General features: G+C 42.2%; 1 protein-coding gene across 1 annotated transcript in view; it reads left to right on the forward strand.

The window, feature by feature from the left end:
* The window catches only part of dnmt3bb.1 (DNA (cytosine-5-)-methyltransferase 3 beta, duplicate b.1), a 233,427-nt gene that overhangs the window by 139,193 nt on the left and 72,337 nt on the right, over positions 1-21,897 (forward strand). The window contains exons 12-13 of the mRNA XM_078236641.1: positions 11,948-12,027; positions 19,068-19,180. Coding sequence (XP_078092767.1) covers positions 11,948-12,027; positions 19,068-19,180 — 193 coding nt within the window. The remainder of the gene's footprint in view (positions 1-11,947; positions 12,028-19,067; positions 19,181-21,897) is intronic.

Consider the following 21,897-nt stretch of genomic DNA (forward strand, 5'->3'; position numbering starts at 1 on the left):
GCCTTGGTATGTGAGGTGAAAGTCAAGGGCTGGAGAGTACATAGCTGTGTTGTATATAGAGGAAGACAAATCAATGGGAACTAACATTGATTACTCAATTTTATCAGTTCAGGCTGTTTTCTTGATAGCTGCGATGCAAATGAGGAAAAGAGCCTCTTGCCATTTGGCGCAGCTCAGAGAGGACCGCTACCCTGAGGAACAAGAGCCTTTGAGGCCTCAGGAAGACATCGATGCTGACGGGGAGGGACCAAATCCACAAAGATGTTTGGTGCAGACAAATGTTTACAGTAGACACAGTTCATATATGGAGATGTAGTAGCTCATATTTTTCATTTACCGTGCGCAAACTTGGAGGGCATTGGTCATAAGGTAGCTCTCAACTCTTTTGCCAACAGATCCTTCCAGGGCTCCACGGGGGACCTCTGTGGAATCTCGCAATCAACAACACATAAATGCATCAGGAAGGTGACTGATGCCCTTTTCAATAAAGCTCCCGTTACATGCAGTTCAGCATGGGTAAAGCTAGCTAGGCTGCCAGGGCTGTGGGCTTTGCTGTGATCTCAGGCTTTCTGCAAGTGCAGAGTGCTATCAGCTGCACACAAGTTGAGAGCTTCTAGGCAGCATCTTCTGAGATTCATTAATGGGAAATGATTGCACGCTCTAAATGTACAGCTAATCTGTGTTCAGAGAAAACAGATCAAGCATATTTGTGCCACGGACCCAGAGAACTCTCAAGACTCTTAATCTTGAGTCACTCACAGTGCCATAGATCTTTGATGGCCCCAGGAACTTAGACGATTGGCTCCTCGGTGATATGGGGTACCCGCTGAAGACATGGTTAAAGATACCCAACACGTCCAAAGAGTGCATCTGAGAAGAGATACAATGCTGCTGCACATTCAGCCAGAAGGTCTTTTAAAGATGCATTTCAGATGTTTGGATCAATCAGGCGGTGCTCTCCACTGCTCATCACCGAGGGTATCCTGCACCATCATTGTTTGCTCCTCAATCGAGGAGGACATTGAAGGGGATGAATTTGAAGAGAGCGAGGATTCATACAAGCAATATAAGGATGTCATTGCCTAAGCACAATGCAGATGACACGCCTGTGACAACCTCATAGCTGCAAGATTAAGGAATAAGGTGAAGACAAGTTGATATGAGCGCAGTCCTCTTCACAACTCAATGCAGGGAAGACAACAACACCTTCAATACCATCACTAAAGTCTGATGAAAGGTTATCGATCTCAAAATGAGAACAGAGGAAGCAGAAGCCACAATTAAGTCTAATGACGAGGTCATCCTTGGAAGGCACAGTAGCTTAGTGAACTCGTGGCTGCTGTGTAATCCACTAGCGCACTTTCTGAAGCAACTACGCATAGTACAATCCTTTCAACTGTGGCACAATTAAGTCAGTGGGCATGGCAGCCTTCAAGAAGTAGAAACGCAATTGCACACATAGATACAGTCAAGCCATTCTTAACAAAGTGGTTCAAAGACCAAAAGCATCTGTCAATGTTTATCGCTTGACCATCTAAAGACGATGCTACATCCGGACAGTACCATCTCTCCAAATGCCAACTTTCATGCATGATTAATACAGAGGCCGCATCTTGATACTGAGCCCCAATATGCCCTCAGGATGCAGTGATCTATCACATGACAGCATGGACGCAAAGCTGCGAGTTATGTTAGCATTATACTCAGGACTCAGCAGGACCATTGTGTGATTATTGACAAACACACGTTACCCTACATTCACCGGAAGCTTGCCAAATTTATGCTCACTTTGGTATCTGGGAGAGATGTAGTCCCGTAATTGACACAGCAGTCAGTGATAACTTTGTGCCTTCATATATACTGATGAGTACTTAGGAGGTGTGCTGGAGCATTGCTTTCATACCATTACAGTTCTCGTTATTATCCATTTTGCATAGGGCTAGCCATGGTGTGAACCCTCAGGTTGAGGTTTTCTTGCTTCACCCACCACTGGATTTTCTGGTCTTGCCGAAAGTCAGTGGATGGTTGGCTAATCTGCTGTATTCCCCCACAGTGGATACCACCACCGCAGCGCTGGAAAATCCTGCCCTAAGCACTGAGTGCACAGTCATGCAATGAATTCCATATCGATTGGCGTTCTGTGACCTCACAGAGAGATTCCATCAAGCAACACTAAACAACCATTCAGGAGCTAAAACAACATCCTCACAGGTAATTGGAGGGCTTTATCAGGGTGACTGTACACCTCTGACAGCTCACACTGCCGTCTAGTAGACATTTCAAATATCGCCATGTGGAAGCAACTTCATCGTTTAGCATCATGCATAGGGAGAATGGGAACTAATAAAGGATTACTTTTTAGCCTTAAAAGCAGAGACAAAATAACACTGCAGGATGGCCTGAAAGGTTATGGCATTGGAGGTGATGGTGCTGACTAACCCTCAGCTAGAGAGTGGTGTATCTGTGGAACTCATTGCAACAGAGGGCTATGGAGGCCAGGTTATTGAGTGTCTTTAAGACAGAGCTAGATAGGTTCTTGATCAATAAGGGGATCAAGAGTTATGGAGAGAAGGCAGGAGAATGGGGAAGAAAATCATATCAACCATGATTGAATGGCGGAGCAGACTCGATTGGCCGAATGGCCTAATTCTGCTCCTATATCTTATGGTCTTATGGAAGATGAATAAGACTTCTAACAAAACAAAATCCATTGCAAAATGCACTTTGGTTAAAAGACTCCAATGTGGATTATGATAAATACTTGTAACATCCACATCATGTCACACATAACCAGCAGATGGACAGTGTCTGCGAGCCACTTTAACATCCCCTCTCATGTTAGATCCTCCACAAACTGCGCCCTCATCTCTGACTAGGGAGAGAAAGCTTAGCACACACAGCAGGTATGCATGCTTCTCTCCCTTGCCGATAATGGGTGAACGGATGAAAGAGCAGTTCAGAAGCATGCGTGCCTGTTGTGTGTGCTGGGCTCTCCCCAGTAAGGGAAGAAGATGCTGTTTGTGGAGGATCTAACATGTGAGGGGGCATTAAAGTGGCTGGTAGCCATTCAGTGCTGTTGTCCATCTGGTCCTGTGTGACATCCCTGTGAACTCTAACCCTTAGCCTGATGCCCTAAAGAGAGAATGAGGACACACAGCAGGCATGTATGCTTCCGAACTGCTCTTTCACCCGTACTGCTCACAGTCAATTGGCAAGGGAGAGAAGCATGCATACATGCTGTGTGTGCTGAGATGATTCGTCCTTTTCTTAACCTGCAGGTTGGTCCCTTTTTAGTGGCCACTGGCACTGATCTCCGTGGTGACCTCCCAGACTGGTGGGTGGACCTGCTGCTCCCGTCCCTTCGAAAGAGGACCTCCTATCTATCCTGTATGCCCGGAGGAGAATTACAAGGGAGATCTCGCTGAACTGTGGTGCAAAGGATTTGTTTCATTTGGGTGTCATTGACAACCTGAATTACACAATCCACCTGGCCTGCAGTGAGAATCCATTGCTGAAAAAAATGTCACAATTCTGCATATTTCACGTTAAAGTCTGTTTTAGAGATGAATTTACTGATAAAACTATAGTAAAAAGAAGTCAAAAAACACAATAATTCAGAGATACGTCTTTTAATTTTGGTTTGATTCTCTGTTGATACATAAATTCAAAACGTTTTATTTATTATACCAGAGAAACTTGGCAATTTGCCAAAGATTTGGTTTAGAAATGCTGAATTTTTATTTTGTGGTTCCAAATAGTTTTTATTTTAGGCATTATTTTTTAAAAAAGCTCTTCAAGCAAAAACTATTGCCAACCCTAGCTCTAGAAGTGCGCAAGAATGATTCCCCTCTGTGGGGAAGTACTTTGCTGCCACCTGGCATCTCCCAGAATTCTACAACTGAGATCATAAACTCGGCAGTTTAGAATCTTTGGAATATCGTGCAATTTCATTACAAGATGCCTTGTGTTGATGCTGTGTGCTCAAACATGCCATACCACAATGTTGCATTTGAATACTTTGGTTTCAAGTTCATCATTAAGGCTAGGATCTGGAGTCACTGGACCGACAGGTACAAAATCTTAACAGACACTATGCACTGTTTTTCAGCAAGACATTCCCTCTTCCTTTTGGTACCATGTCCTGACAGGGCATTGGTGACCATGGACCTCGATATTAATCTTGCTCTGGAAGTGTGGATTATCTTTGTTGGTAGCACATTCATCCAGTTTGCGAGGCTCTGTAAGATGATTGTTCTTTGTCCGCCTTGATCTCTTTTACCATCGATCTTTCCCGTCAGCATCAAACTTTCTAAATCATGGTTAGTGCCTGCAGGACAACAATCATCAGAAGAATGCACTACAAGCACACTAAGTGTCCCGATCTTCAAATTTCTGTAGCGGGCTTTGGAAAATTTCACCTGTTGTGTGGTAGCAGAATATTTGTGACTGATACAGAAATCACACTCCTATTTGGATTTAAAACCTACACTTCCCTATTTCTCTACTGAATTTCATTATCTCATTCTGAATGATCTGTGAAATTCCCTTTGGTGTGAATTTCTTATATACTATATAAAAAATCAAATTACGTCCCAAGCCAGATCTACAGGGTGAAAGCTGTATTTTTTTCTCTGTTTATGCTGAGTGGTGTCATTTTGTGATGGATCAGAATGGTGTCTCAAGCAGTGTTGCATGAAAATGTCTCAGAAGTGACAGCCGAGGCCCTCTTTATATGGAAGGCTTTGTGTGAAAATTCGCTCTTATCTCACTACAGACTACTGCTTATGTAGGTGTTATAAATCCTGGCCTCGTTCTACAATTTCAGAGCACTGCTGTGATCCAGAGTTTGAAATACTGAAAGCTGTTTGGATTAGAATGCCAGTTCAATTTGCAAAGCAAGCATTGTGTGGGAGCAGGGCTGAGTGATCAGCTTTTTAGAATGCAACCTTTCATTGTCCGATGAGAGGCTGTCTCGATGTAAGTCTGCATTATGACAGCCTAAGAATAATTTGTGATATATTTTAATGGCATGGATCAGAAGAATACTATTGCCCACCTTCACAAGATGAAGAGCAATTGTAATACACTTCTCAAAAGAAGTAATATGTTTTTTTAAAAAACTATTAATGTTTGTTTTGTTTAATATAATCTTTCAAAAACCTAGTTTGATGTGCTTTCCAAAAGTCTGTTACTTTCCATGTAGAGGGGGGTCAGTGAACCATGAATGACCACTCAGGGATAGGGAATATCCTAATCAACCAATTTTAAGCTAACACAGTTGGTATGTGGGTAGGATAACCCCTTACCCACTCTTAGCGTCTTACTTGGACTTATTTTGTCTGCGAGGTTTTCTGAGTTCTCCTATGCAATGTAATCTGTGATTCAATGGTCCCTTTCTTGTTTGAAGAGCTCTTCTTTGTTGGTCTGCAGGGCTGATCGTCACCTTTAGAGCTGTATTAACTGCTGGGCTTGGAGCTGCTTTGTTGAAATATGTATATCCTTTCCATGGGTAGCTTTAGTTCTCAAGAAGCTTCCAGTAGGTTTCATGTTGGATTTAGCATAATGTTTTAACATCAGAATTAATTATTTTTTTATAGCACATCAAATGATTAAAGGCTTTCATGACACCAGTTATGAAGAGTGCCATGTTAAAAATGGAAGAGATCCCTATTCTTCAGCTGTTGGATGCAGTAGAGGAATAATCTGTGAGGCAATTTTTTTTCAGAATTGTTGTGGTTTTAATGTCATGAGAATTAATAGACTGACAAACCAACATAGTTTCCATCTTTTGCCTCAAAACTCGATTTGATTTGCAGTTTTCCCATCAGAACATGACCAGGTTTAATGGTGTGCTTCTGCGGACTCGTAATGGTGTGTAAAAATCAACAAAATAATTTGTAGGTAACAGAAAATGAAAATTTTATACAAAACAATATTGGACTAAGTTGATATCTGTTATTGCAGGATCATCGTAGTGCACAAATGTACACCTAAAAATAGCCTTCATTTAAACTACACTGTACATTAGCGAGCTAATGTTCATACTGAAGTGTGATGAATGTTTAGTTTGGCCACAGTTGTTACCATGAAAAGAATGTGCACTGAAAGTGGGTTAATGTTTTTATTAAGTACAGATCAAAAGGACAAAAGAAAACCTTGTCAATTAAGGTCCCATTGTTTCAATGGCCACACTCCTGTCTTGATAGACACAGTATCCCCTAATTTATGGGCGGCATGGTGGCACAGTGATTAGCACTGCTGCCTCACAGCCCCAGGGACACAGGTTTGATTCCCGGCTTGGGTCACTGTCTGTGCGGACTTTGCACGTTCTCCCTGTGTCTGCGTGGGTTTCCTCCACTAGAACAAGTGCTCTAGTTTCCTCCTACAGTCAGAAAGACATGCTGGTTTGGTGCATTGGCCATGTCAAATTCTCCCTCAGTGTACCCGAACAGGTACTTGAGTGTGGTGACTTGGGGATTTTCACAGTAACTTCATTGCAGTGTTAATGTAAGCCTACTTGCAACACTAATAAATAAATTTTAAACCTGTTCCTTTTCAAAAAATCTCACCTTGTTTCCAGTGCATACAATTTGAACCTGAATTCTCCCAGATCTGCACTGCATTTATTGGATGATCATATGTAATAGAGAAGATGAATGTAGAGTGCAGAAGAACTGTAAATTAATTAAATACATATTCACATTCCTTATGGATTGTTTCTAAATGGCTCAGAAATCCTGGCTGTACATAGAAGTTGATTGCAAAAGAATATAGTAAATATTATCCAGGACTCTATCAAATGAAATTCTCTACAAATCGGAACTCCTGATGTTCTCATATGATTCATCACTTTACTTTACCAACCGGAAGCACCCTGGAAACTTTACCTGTACACTATATTGTTTTATACTTTAACCTGTGTTTTAATGTACTGTTGATGATCAGAAGTAAAAAGAATACTGTTCTTTACTTCCTAAGTACTTGCAAATTAGTTCATGCTGGAAGTATTGTGCTGTATTCCATTTGTAAATGGAACTCTCAGTTAACTGGCACCACCCATTCCTAGCTCATGCTGGATAATAAAGATATTACTGGAGACGGAAATGCAGGTGCCTATGGGAAAATTGTGGTTTTGCAAATGGCCATTTTTATGCAGAGTCAAATGGTTCTCAATTCAAGCTATTGTTTTAAGTCGTTCATGAAAAAGGAAACAATAGAAAAGACATGAAAGAGTTTTGCCTTAATCCTACCTGGAAAACCAAAAGGTAATTTATGGGCAATTAGTGAGTCACTAGATCTTGACAGTGTGGTTTGGCTGCAGATCACATTACCACTTAACCCCTTCCAATTGTCCAAAGAAAAAACTCACAATTTGCTGAATCTTTTTTTTCTAATAGATAGATAACAAATTTGAAGAACTAATAGATGGATAACAAATTTGAACAAAGATCTTTAGTGCAGAGACCTTAGGATTATATATACTACTTCCTATTAGATGTAATTTTCTAAAATATAGGTATACCTATGTAGTTTAGCTGCTGTTTTCTACCAAACTGACGTGACAATCTGAGCTGTCAAACAGCATCCTTTCCAGTGAAAAATAATCATAGAATCATAGAATCATAATCATAGAATCCCTACAGTGCAGAAGGAGGCCATTCGGCCCATCGAGTCTGCACCGACCACAATCCCACCCAGACCCTATTCCCATATCCCTACATATTTACCCTGCTAATCCCCTGACACTAGAGGCAATAATAATTATTATAAATAATAATAATCCAATAATAATGAAGTATTGCAGAGCAACAGATCCCACATCAGAAAATTTTTGAAAAGTAGAAAGTTTTATATTAGTTATGAAACAAAATAGTATTAAATCTAATAAAAGCGAAATGCGGATGCTGGAAATGTAAAATAAAACCAGATAAACTCAGCAGATCTGGCAGGATCTGTGGAGAGAGAAACACAGTTAACATTTCGAGCCCATGTGACCCTTTCACAGAACCGAAGAGGAATAGAAGTGTGGTGAATTATGTACTTGGAGAGGAGCCTGGGGCAGAATGGAAAGTTAGTAATAGGTCAGAGTTAAGGAGAGGTTGACAAATTTGTCACGGGCATGAGACAAAGGGATTATTGATGGTGCCATTGGGGACTGAAGAGAGTTAATAGTTGCAAAGGTAGAATAACAGAATGTGTTAGTAGGAGAAGAGGTCAGTGCTCAATGGGAACAAAACTGAACAACAACAGACAGTGGTCACATGTAGGAAAGGGATGGGGTAGTATTGGAACAAGCCAGTGGAACTGAATAACAGAAAAAAAAGTCAAGATGGAGGGGAAAATTCAGAGTCTAAATTTGTTGAACTCAGTGTTGAGTCCAAGAAGGCTGTAATCTGACAATTTGGAAAATGAGGGGGAGGGGTTTTCCGGCCGCCCCCTCCCTGAAACCGGAAAATCCGGCCTGAGGTCAACCGACCTTTCCATGGCCCGCCCTAACCCATTATGATTCCCATGGTGGGTGCAATGGGAAAATTCACCCTGAGATGTTGTTCTTCCAGCTTGCGTTGGGCTTCACTGGAGCATTCCAACAGGCCGAGGATAAACCTGCCGGCATGAAATCCAGGTGCTGAGTTGAAATGGCATGCGACCAGAGATTGTTGCCATGCATGCAGACAGAGCGAAGGTATTCTGCAAAACAGTCATCCAGTCTGCATTTAGTCTCCCCAGTGTAGAGGAGAACGCATTGGGAGCATCGAATACAGTAGAATAAATTGGAGGAGGTACAAGGGAAATGTTGCATCACCTGAAAAGAGTGTTTGGGTCCTTCAGTATTGAGGAGGGAGGAGCTAAAGGGGCAGATGTTCTGCGATCGCATGGACAGATGTCGTGGGAAGTATGATGTCTATTTGTTCAGTTTAATTGGGGTTTGATTCAGTCAGATGCTTTTTAAGAATATATTCATGCTGCAGATACTAGTCTAAGATTGGTAGTTGCATTTCTGGTTACAGTCCACTAAATACATTCACATGGCCTGTCTCCTACTTGGAGGCGAGAATCACAGAATTGTTATGGCACAGAAGTAGGCTATTTGGCCCATCATATCTGCATCGGCTCTCCAAACAAGCATTGTGACTTGGTGCCATTCTCCTGCCTTTTTTCTGTATCTTTGCATATTGTTTCTATTCAAGTATTCATCTAATACCCTCTTGAATGCCTCAAATGAACCTGCCTCCACCACACTTCCAAGCAGTGCATTCCAGACCCGAACCACTCGCTGTGTGAAAATGTTTCTTCTCACATTGCATTTACCTCTTTTGCAAATTACTTTAAATCTGTGAATAAGCACTTTTGAAACCAATTTGACACTGAAATGAAAGTTCATTGCTGTTGTTAGTTGGTGATATCAGTACATTTCAAGTCATGAAGTTCTGCATCCTGTTTATCTTAGCGACACACAGCTGTTACTGGAATATTAGTCATTTAATTTGCTGTTGATAAGCCTGTTCATAAAGTTCAATGGCTGTAGTGTGTTTTTGCAGATTGCCTTGCAATAAGTACAATGAAAGGTTAAGTCAAAGTGTAATTTTAACCTTCAATGGAAAGTCAGTTTGGGTGAGGTTAAAATGGCATCCACTCAAATCCCATTAGTTTCCCACTAGTGGTTAGCACTGCTGCCTCTCAGCGCCAGGGACCCTGATTCGATTCCCGGCTTGGGTCACTGTGCGGAGTCTGCATGTTCTCCCCATGTCTGCATGGGTTTTCTCTGGGTGCTCCGGTTTCCTTCCACAGTCTGAAAGATACGCTGGTAAGGTTAATTGGCCATGCTAAATTCTCCTTCAGTGTACCCGAACAGGCGCCAGATTGTGGTGACAAGGGGATTTTCACAGTAACTTCATTGCAGTGTTACTGTAAGCCTACATGTCACTAATAAATAAACTTTTAAGTGAAACAGTTTAAAATGACTTCCCCTGTGTTTTGATTGAATGTTGATATCACCAGAATGGTGCGGTTATCCTGGAGACAGTGAGAATTGTTGTCTTTTGTATTACGGGATCTTTATTAGCCTTTAGCAATGTTTAAGAGGTATCTTGACAGATACATAAATCGGCAGGGAACTGAGGGATACAGATCGCGTAGAGCCAAAAGGTCTTTAGGTTAGAAAGGCATCATGGGCCCGATTTTACCATTTGGAGTCTAAGGGCATAATACAGATCCGAGCCCGGAATCCTCTTTGCAGCGCGCCCATACGCTTTTTGCCGGCTCCGGTCCGATCCGCAGTGGGCGGGGCTTAGCGCTGCCAGAACGATCGGAGCTCTGAACTGCGCATGCGCAATTCGAAAAGAAATCTGAAGCAGTGCGCCCGGGTGGGGAAGAAACAAAAGCAGAGAGAGCGGCTCTCTGACATATGGAAGAGTTGGCAATAATTATACCTGCTCTTGTTCGAGAAAATATTGTTCTAACAATCTGATAACGCTATTAAACTCAAAGCTTTTGTCGAAAGATTACACTTGCATCTATTTCAACTGTCTACTTTTGTCTCAGTAATGAATGTGAGCTGCTTGGGTTATTTTGGGCTGATTGTGTCTACTTACAGGGCTCAAGTCAAAAATAAAATGTGCATTTCTGAGAATCTTCGACCACACAGAACAAAGTACATTCATATTATTTTCAGTGTCTGTTCATTCCTGTTGTCACAGAGACGTCTCCCCATCAACATATTGTAAAATAAATATATAACAAACCCAGTACTTGTAGCATACATCCTGAAGCAACAGTTCTTTAGAAGAAATTTCCAGTCCCAGGAACATTTAGGATATACTTTAACAGTGTCAGAAGTTTACTATTTGAGATCAAATGAATGTAATGATAGTTTATGCAGAAAAATTAGTTTATTAACTTTCTAAAGTGTAACAATATTTTGAAAAGAGATGTTTTTTACTGTTAAAAAGGATAGGAATTAAAACATTCAAATGTTTCAATGCCTATCCTTTAACAGTAAAGACAATGAAAGGTTTACGTGCCTGGAATGGTTTACGTCCTCCCACCCCCCCCCCACCAGAGAGCCATCCTCCCCCCTCCCCCCCCCCCAACCAGAGATCCATCCTCCCCCCTCCTCCACCCCCAACCAGAGATCCATCCTCCCCCCTCCTCCCCCCCCCCCCAACCAGAGATCCATCCTCCCCCCTTCCTCCCCCGCAACCAGAGATCCATCCTCCCCCTCCTCCCCCCCAACCAGAGATCCATCCTCCCCCCCCTCCAACCAGGGATCCATCCTCCCCCCTCCTCCCCCCCCAACCAGAGATCCATCCTCTCCCCTTCCTCCCCCCAAACCAGAGATCCATCCTCCCCCCTCCTTCCCCCCAACCAGAGATCCATCCTCCCCCCTCCTCCCCCCCCCCCCCCCCTCAACCAGAGATCCATCCTTCCCCCCCACACACTCGCAGAGCCGCCACCGACCCGGGACGGCGGAATGGCTGCGACTACAAGACACCTGTAAGTACCGGAGAGCTTTCAGACGCTACCTCCTCGCTAACCCTCACTGAGGAAGCGCTGGCTTCTGACTTTTATTTAGCAGGTCGCTAAAAGCGCGGGTCCGGATCGTGCCGCGCGGTTGTAAAGTGGGATTTGGCAGTAGAGTTGGGTGGGCAGTTCATTAAATCGATTTAAATGCATTGGATTCGCGCCCGAATTGGGTGTCGGTAAAGCCGCGATCTGCTCGGATTTAGGTGCAGATCGCATTAAAGGCCCGACGCCCGAATTTACCGCGATTTCGCGCCCGAAAACGGTCGTGAATCTTTGGTAAAATCGGGCCCCATGTGTCAGCGCAGGCTTGGTGGGCCTAAGGCCTATTGCTGTGCTGTACTGTTCTTCGTTCTTTAGTTAAAACTTATTATGACACTATCATTGATGCATTGTTCTAATGCACAACCTTTCTTTTTCACATTAGAATTTTGTCTTGCCTGTGGCAGCACAAGAGTCAGCACTTTCCATCCACTGTTTGAAGGCGGTCTATGCCCGATCTGTAAGGTGAGTATGTGTAACCTCGGTAATCTCATGAACAGTGATCACTACATTCGTTCATCTAAAGCTTTATGCGTGAACATTGTCAGGCATATGGCAGATAGTTCGAAAGCATTCTCAATATGTTTTTCCTTTAACTGTTCTCTTAGTATCCCTGCTGAAAGTATTCCTACACGTGTAAGGGCCAAGGACTGTTTTTTGTGTGAGCTGTACTATGTGATATATAGTAGTTAAGCTCAATTCTTTCATTTTCATTGAATATTCACAACATGCACATCTCCAGCAGGATCTTCTTCCCATTAACCCCAGGATTCTGAGATGAGGTGTGACAATCTCCCCTCTTGTACTGCTGCCTGGGTTGAAATCCACCAATAGCACTGACATATCTAGAACACTACTACTTTGTATAACTCATTCAAGACTCAATGGGGTCAATTTTGGCCTTCACCACCTGAGCAGCAATCCAGCAGTATGGATCAGCCACTGTTTATTGAACTCGTGATTTGAAATCAAAGGAATGAATTCAGGTCCTTTAGATAGCCAAGTTCAATAGATTACAGCTCAGCCAGTCAAGCCAAATAGTCAACCCCAATTCACCCATTGAATTATTATTGAAACCATACTGAAATAATACTTTGGCAAAACAAATTGCTGGAAAGAAGCAGCTTCATGTTTAAAGAAATTATCTGATATAAATAACTTCAGATGCTTACAAGTACATGTTTTATCTGAAGCTGTTGGTGAGGAATTCATCCCCACTAGCAACTCTGTAGTCCTTTGGCTGGAGATGGGACTTCCACCCCTCAGTCAGGTAGAACATAGGAATTAGGAGCTGGTGTATGCATTCAGACATTTGAACCTGCTCCACTATTCAATAAGACCATGGATGAACTTGTTGTGGTCTCAATCCACTTTACCAACTGAATTCCATAACCCTTGACTCCCTTATCCATCAAAAATCTGTCTTGAACAAATTCAATGATCCAGCCTCCACTGCTTCCTGGGAAGAGATGTTCATATTTTAATGACACATTGAGAGAAAAAAATTCTCCTCATCTTCATCATTAGACCTCTTATTCTTAAACTATCTCCCCTGGTTCTAGTCTCTCCCACAGTGGAAATATCCTGTTGGCATCTATCCTATTAAATCCCCTTAGGGTCTTGTAGGTGGAATTTTATGGCCTCGCTCGTCCGGAAAGTGTAAAATCCCACCCGAGGTCAGTGGACCTTCCCATGCTTCGCCCCTCACGCACTCTGATTCTCCTCATGGCGGGCAGGCTGGTAAAATTCCAGTCTATATGTTTCAATAAGATCACCTTACATTCTTTTGAACTACATTGGGTATAGGGCACACCTTTTCAATCTTCACCCCTTCATCCCAGGAATGAGCCAACTGAACATTCTCTGTACAGCTTTTAACACATTTATATCATTTTTTTAAATAAAGAGACCAAAATTCTACCTAGTATTCCAGATGTGGTCTCACCAAAGCCTTGTACAGCAGCAGTAAAACTTCCTAGTTTTATATTCCATCCACCTTGCAATAAATGCCAACATTCAATTTGCCATCCTAATCACTTGCTGTACCTGCATACTAACTTTTTGTGATCTGTGCTCTAGGACACCCAGATCCCTCTCTACCAATGAGTTCAGCAATCTTTTTCCATTTAAATAGTATACTGCTTTTCCATTCTTCCTACCAAAGTGGACAAGTTTACATTTTTCCATGTTGTACTCTATCTGCCAAATGTTTGCCCACTCACTTAATCTATCTATATCCCTTTGCAGATTCTCTAACACCTTTTGACAACTTAATTTCCTATCTCTCTTGGTGTCATCAGCAAATTTAGCTATCATATATTCGGCCCTATCATCCAAATCATTGATACAGATTGTAAATAGTTGATGCACCTTATCAAATGCCTTCTGGCAATCCAAGTGCACCACATTACAGGTTCCTCTTTAGCTACCTTGTTGTTAGTTCTTCAAACAAAACTCTAACAAATTAATTAAACATGATTTCCCTTTCACAAACCCATGTTGACTCTGCGTGATCAAGTTATGATTTTCTAAGTATCCTGCCATAACCTGTTTGATAATGCAATTCAGCAATGATGTTAGATGCAGAATCATAGAATCCCTACAGTACAGAAGGAGGCCATTCGGCCCAATGAGTCCACACTGACTTTCTGATAGAGCATCTCACCCAGGCCCTCCTCATATAGACATGAGGAGAACAAGCAAACTCCTCACAGACAGTCATCCAAGGCTGGAATCAAACCTGGGTATGAGTTCACTTGCTAACCATGGTGCCATCGTGCTGCCCCTCAAGTCCCACCTCAAAGGGCTGCCAGCTAATCTGATTGACTGACAGTTCCGTATTCCCAGCAGGGGCAACAGTGCCCAGGACTGGGACTACAAGCAATCCTCAGATTTTAAGTCCTGGATTCCTGCATCAGGTGAACACAGGGGGTGGGTTGTGGGGCACGGTGGGGTGTGTGTGCCCATGGGGGGGGAGAGAATGTGAGGCCTGGGGATTGGGGAGTCGAGGTCTTGATGGAGAAACCAGGGGAGGGGTGTGGATCTGGGGGTAGAGGAGAATGGGTGAGGTGGGAGATGGCATATCCAAAGTAGAAAGGAAGCCCATGAGGGACCTCAATACCCTACCAGAGGACTAAGCAGGGTGACCTGCTGGGCATGCCCCTGAACTCCTCCCGCCAGCCTCAAAATTGAGGCCAGAAACAACAATTGGGCACTTAAGGGCCTCAACTATGGGCAGGCCAAGGGCAAATGGGCAGACAATGGGAGACCTGGGGAATTTTACAGCCCTCCACCCACCTGTAAATCCACTGCTGAAAGAGCATAAAATTCTGCTCAATATTTTTTAATCTTTACTGTGGTAATAGTGAAAGAACCTTTGGTTTCTAAGACTACATTTAGAAATCTACCCATAACTAATAGTACTTGCCAATGCTAGCTGCATTTCTTTTTACTTTGGATACTATCAGTGCTCATTATGCAACTCCCCAGCATCATACTGCAATGATCAAAGTGACAGTGATAATCACAGTGTTGTATAGCAAACCTGATCTTGCTATTGGGTTTTTCTGCAGGGAAAACAATGGTGCAACACAAATCCCTCTTCAGGTTATGAAATGGGACAAATAATGGCTGAAGTTTTGAGCCATAATTTCCTCGTGTTGCAAAGCAAGCCATGTGACATATATAAGCCATTAAAATGGATCGACTCGCAACAAAATTCTAGGTAATTGTGTCGCAAGACCTGGTCCCCGACTGGCAGACCATGCATTGTGGCGGGCACAAAAGCACAATGGTGCAGGATTTGAGGCTTATGGTTAAACCACCTGAGATGATTGCTAAATGTGTGAAGTTGCCAGAAGGGATTTCTGAAACAAAATATCATTTTTCATCTTCCTCCTTTTGTCACAAGCTTTCTCACCACTTCTCTTTCTGCTGAAACTTCTGTGGGCACTAAGCACGCACTAATACTTCATTCAAGCAGCAATTTGTCATTGTGAGCTAGGTTGTGAGTGTAGCAAACTATTCATCTGTTTGGGGCAGTAGTAGGATGTCAAGGGTGCACCACAACTGCACCTAACATTGACGTGTAATTTCAGCAGGGCTTGCTGCATAGCAATCAGGACAAGATACTCTGATCAGTTTCCTCCTCAACACAAGGGCACTGAGACCAACCATAGCCCTTTTAACACCGTCTGCTCAAAATGACGGTTAGAGATTTAATCTGAAACTTTTGATCTGTAAAGGATTCAATATAATTAAGAGTTGTGGTGAGCGGGCAGGTAAGTGGAGCTGAATCCACGAAAAGACCAGCCATGATCTTATTGATTGGCGGAGCAGGCTCGAGGGTCAGATGGCCTACTCCTGCTCCTAGTTCTTATGTGCTTATTGTGTTCTTATGTTCCCTCTCATAACCTTCTGAATAATCTGAAAAAAAACTAAACTTGAAAATAATACATTGCAGGGAGGAAGTGGGAACAAAAATTAATGTATTTCTTTTTCTCGGCTGTTAGAGATGCGGTGATGGTGTGTTATAGTTCACTCAAGGAATCAAATAATAACATGTACTTTTACATGCAAGTGTCATCTGGACCTGTTCATAGTGTTGGTGGAGGTTAAAATAGTACTCATTTAAAAATAAGCCTCAAGAGCTTTGTGTTAAAATCAGAAAATACAATGACAGAAATTAGGCCCTTTGTTCTTAGTTATCAAAAACAGATTGTTTTGTTAACATGTATATTTTCATGTCTAATTTGCTTATCAGAATTTATTCTAAAGTAGGTAAGTACTGTCAAATATTTTAGAAAATATAATGGTCTACTCACTGTCTGCAGGCAGTTAATGTTAATGTTGAACTTAAAGTTTATAATTAACTTGTTAAAAGAGTTGAATCATTATTAATGAGTAACTAGCTCAACTCAAACACTCTGAGCATAGACGAAGATTATACTTGGATCTACAAGGAAGAAGCAAAATACTGCAGATGCTGGAAATCTGAAACAAAAAGCACAAAATGCTAGAAATACATTAATGTTAGTCAGCATTAGTGCAGAAAACCGATAATTTACATTTCAAGTTCTTTCTGGAATGCGTTAACTTGTCTGTTCTATCCACAGATGTGCGTTGTTCGAATTTTATGCATATAAGTTATTTTTTGGCCCCAATTTGAACTATGGGGTAGACAGGCAAATCTTAACATTAGGTGAAAACTCATCCACTTTGGGATAGAAGAGACTGGCAGTGTTTTAACATTTGAGCCCTACTTAAATGCCCCCCACCAGATTCGCATCCATTCCAAGGGGTAGGTCAGCTGGAAGTTGCGTAAATTCACACAGCCTGGGGGCCAGCTGCAAAGCAAGTAAATCGGTGAGGTCAGCTGCCAGGCCAATGGGGATTAGGGGGATGGTGTCATATGCTCCACAGAGATCTAATATATGTGAGGCCCAGAGGAACATGCCTGCTACTCCTGGTCTCACAAGCAAGTTTTTAAAATATTTGGAAGTTAAACTTTTGGACCTATTCTGTCCTCATCCAGTTTTGGGCTGGACAGCCTGGTAAGAAGCTGACTGAGGTTTCCCACTTGGACCTCCCAGCAAAAATTGCAGTTGGGTCCCAACGTCGTCACTGCATATGTTAAAAGGGGACCCATTGGCTTGGGGCAGGTGTCATTTCCAACTATGCAGTAGAGCAGATAAGTGAGCTAGGGATGTTGACTTCCCACCTGCCAGGTTTCCACTGAGTTAAAATTATCCCGTTGTTTATAAATTATTTAATTAAATTACTTGTAATGCATTTGAGTTCTTGCAAGCATTACAGATGGTGATGAGCCAAGAATGCAAGTAAACTTGGAAAGTAAGAGTCAGAATTATGTGCTATGTATGTTTCACTTAATTAGTGTACTGGAGGACAACAGCACAATATCAGATTTTTAAAATACGTTTTACTGGGGTTTTCCCCAACAGCGACAAATGTTGCCAATATTGTGATCTTTCTGTGAACGTGATTGCAATTTCCAATTAGTTTGTCAATACAAAATGCTAAAAAGTTCTTCAGTTTCTTCCAAAAGTACTACATTTTCTCTTAAATTTCGTCTCTTGACCTCATTTTCATCTTTGATGTCGTCAATCACACCATCTCCACCAATGCCTTTCTTCTGTTAACCCGTTTAGTAGATTGCTCTTACATGGCTGTACTCCTAACTATCCAATGCTTTACTACCTTTTTTGTTGGAAAGCTCAAAGAGACAAGATTGTTTTGAGCATGTGCCATTTGTTGCTTTGGTAAAATCTCAAGTTTACTTAACATCACCATTTAAGCTCAACATACATAATCCGGGACAAAGCAGCATGCTTGATTGCTACCCCTTCCACAAACATTCAGTCCCTCCACCAATGACAATCAGTGTCTATGCACTGCAAGCTCTTGGGCAGCACTTTCCAAACCACAAGCTCTATTATCTAAAAGAACAAGAGCAGCAGATGCCTGGGAGCACCACCATGTGGGGGTTCCTCTCCAAGCCACTCATCATCCTGACTTGGAAATATATCACCGTTCCTTCACTGTCGCTGAGTCAAATACAGGATTCTCTCCCCAACAGCACTGTGCATGTACCTACTCCTCAGGGACTGTAGCTATTTAAGAAGGCAATTCCTCACCTTCTGAAGAGCAACTAAGGATGGGCAATAAATGCTGGTCTAGCCAACGATGCCCACATCCTATAAAATGATTTTAAAAAATTATGGCCCATCCTTTAAGGGACAAAAACATCTGATGTATCTGTTGTAACAAATGTTCCACAATATAGAATGATGAATTCAGATTCAAAATGCTTTATAGATGATTTGATAAAGTTCCTAAGCTCTCCTATCGAGCTTTTGTCTCTACCACAGCACTGAAACAGAGCTAACCAAAGTCACAGGTGACATCCTGTGTGACTGTGGTACATTACCTTTTTTCATCCTATTCAACACTTCAGTAGTCTTTTAGTTGATCGATCACACCATTTTCCACCAATATCTTTCCTCTGATACCCAGCTCAGTGGGATTAACCTAGCTTGACTATCCTCTTAGCTATCTAACTGTAGCCAGGGCATCTAAAGAAATTGTTTCCTTTCATGCATCCTCACACCTACATCGAGAGTTTCTCAAGGATCTGACCGTCTGGTCTCCTTCCTTTTCCTCTTGACAACATCATCTGCATGCATGGGATAAGTTTACACATGTATGTCGACAACACCCAGCTCTAGCTTTGTCGATCTATCCACTGCAGGTATTGTCTGACTGCTTGTCCAATATCTCAGGTAACACCGCTTCTCCGACGTACAGGCAATATCATTGGTTCCTATGGGCATTAGTTAAATGTTATAAATGTTCCTTACAATAGTTAAATATGTTTTTGAGTACAGATGATTACAGTTGGCAACTTAAACTCTACATTCACCATGAAAGTAGTTGCCATTTTATCTGTGTAGTTCTTTGTGAGATAATCATTTGTTGGTATGTTACAGGACATATACCTCGAGACGTCATACATGTACGATGATGATGGATACCAGTCATACTGTACTGTGTGCTGTGGTGGGCGAGAGGTGCTGCTATGTGGGAATGCAAACTGCTGCAGGTACGGTGACTGTATGAACTCTGGAATTGTGGTTTATAAAATATTGGCAGCATCACAATACTTGAGTTTTTACACTAGATCTTATCTTAGGGTCAGTATCACTGGTCTCTTTGGTTACACGCTGGAATGCACTTTTTTCAGCCCAATTAAAATGATAGTGCAACCCAGAAATCATGACAAAAACTCCTTTAGCCAGCACAATGGCTACTGAAATATATTCCATGCAGCCACATAAATTCTGCTCTTCTTACAGAAGCAGAGTCAGTATCTACTCTAACAAGGTGTTATGTAGGTTTCATACTAATAACAGGATTATTTACATAAAACACATGAATGAATGGTATCCAATTTGTTATGATCTCAGTTGGTGTAATAACTGGATGGAAAGATCCCAGAATGGAACCCTGGCTCAAAAGACCTTAACATTTACTTTACTTTTAGAAAATGTGGAGGAACAGAATCACAGGACATCTGCTTCTCCCAGCAATGCTGGAAAGACACTTAACTGCTGAATCTAGCAATTCTTGTCTCCCTTTAGTGGACAGCTTTTTGGGAAACCAAGTCAGCGAGAGTTTAACCTAAAATGGAGAACAAATGTGAGGCACTAAAATATTTAAATGAGCCACCTGACTCCTGGCAACCAGTTGGTCGTCCATTCTCATCCTACTTTTGTTAAAACTGGATATGGGCACCAGGGCAGGTTAGGTTTAGACTTGAAAGTTCTAACATTTTAGCATTCCATCCATCCTAAATTGACCTTCTTTTACTAGTTAAAATTCTCTTCAGTGTCTTTGTGAACCACCACTCCATAAATTTGTGAAATGAAGGGATACATTTTTTCCACCATATGGTCTGAAATTCGTAGGATAGCAATAGAAAGTGAGGAAAAATTGTGGACGACCAACTCAAACTGAGTTTTCCACTCCTACCAGAATTTCTGACAAATCCTCCCCACGCTCTGCCGACAAATGCCTATGTGGGGCTGGGATAGGGTAAGCAAGTTCTCAGCTGTTTCCCACCAGTCCAGCTCTGTTCCTGCTGCACCCTGGGATCATCAGATGAATCATAGTGGTGGATTTTAATCTAAAAAAACAAATGGGTTAGGGTTGGGTTAATGTGTTAAAAGTTTGAATGCTGGCTCTAACCCGCCACCAAGCTGCCTACTTCAGTTTTTAATGGACACGGAATGGGCAAGCAACCAACCCAATACATGGAGGTGGGCTGATGCTTTAACTAGTCTGAACCCATAAGCATCAATGCTATTCAAATTTTGAATTAATAGTGGATGGCTGCATTTCCCAAACCTCAATCTCTGTTGTCAAGCCCGAATGTTCCAATGAATCAGGTGTGAAAATCCTGCTCAGTGTTTGACATGGAATAGCCTAAGGCCTTTCTCACAGTCAGTTCGCTGACATTTAGCCAAGATGAGCTAAATGTCCTCTTTCATCTCTCTCTCTGTATTGCCAAATGCTCAAAGTTCATTCCACACTTTCTTTTTTGCCAGTGTTTTTGGATTAATTTTCTAGCTTCCAGTGTTCACCAGATACTGGCAGCAATTCTCCCAAAAACTTTCTAAGTGTGGCCTTTGGAAGGAAAGGCGGTGCGATTCCCATCAGGTAGGTTGGCGCGATCCTGATCACAATCCACCCACAATTAGACATTTGTTTGGCACTTGGGGTGATTTGTGCCATGAATGAAATGTGCAGGACCTAAAGACACCGGCAAGGCGAACTCCTCAGAGATTAGGGCGCCTTTTTAAAGATCACCTGGATCACAGAATAACACTACAGAACCCCCACACCCTTCTCATCAGCAAAGAACCCCCTCAATCCCTGGAAAGAGGATGGTCCGAATCTTCTGTGGAATGGCAATCACAATCGAATTGCCATTCCACTTTCTTTCCGTAGGCTGGAGCTCCACATTTCTCGCTCAGACTTCTGACTTGGGCCTGATGAGAAATGTGAAGCACACTGATCCTGGGGCCCTTCCCTCAGCGTGTAGGTGCACTGGGGGAAGCAAAGCCATGTTGCCTTTTTATGACTAGTTACCGTATTCTGAAAAATATAGATTTCCCAGCCATTTTGACAACAATGGAGAGAAGGCAAGTGTGTAACGTGAGTGGGTAGGGTGGATTAGCTCGTTTGGGGGGTGGGTCGGGTGGTTGGGGGGTTAGTTGGGTGGCCATGGGGGTTCAGGGCTTAGTCAGGTAGGTGGAAGTAGTCAGGTGAGGGATGGTTGGTTAGTAGTCAGGGGAGGGAGGTTTAGATTTATGGTCAGTTGTATAGTTACCTGGGAGTTAGAACTGGTTTTAATTCTTCTAACCTTTCCCGGGTAACTGTTCTGGCAAGTAAGTCAGAACAATCCAAAGTCTCCAACTTTAATTCAGAGTTTTGGAGTGTTTCAGATGCAGGATGATTGCCCAACAGAAGTTGATACTTCCCTGGCATTCCCATGTATTTAGTGTGGATTTCTGAGAGGTCTCCCATTGAACCTCCTGAGGTACCTCTGGGTATGACCATCCAGAGATCTGGACCAACATCTTTGCCATGGGGCTCTTTTAGGATGTATCATTATCTACCTTTTTTATTTTGTGCGTTTTTAACAGTTCTCCTCTAATAATTTTAAGAAATAGATATATTACATCAGCACAACTGGAAGGATTTATTTAACTAAGAAGAATAAATATATTGTAAGAAATTTACCATCTGATGTTCTAC

This window comes from Mustelus asterias, chromosome 20, assembly GCF_964213995.1.
Source record: "Mustelus asterias chromosome 20, sMusAst1.hap1.1, whole genome shotgun sequence".
NCBI classification, from domain to species: domain Eukaryota; kingdom Metazoa; phylum Chordata; class Chondrichthyes; order Carcharhiniformes; family Triakidae; genus Mustelus; species Mustelus asterias.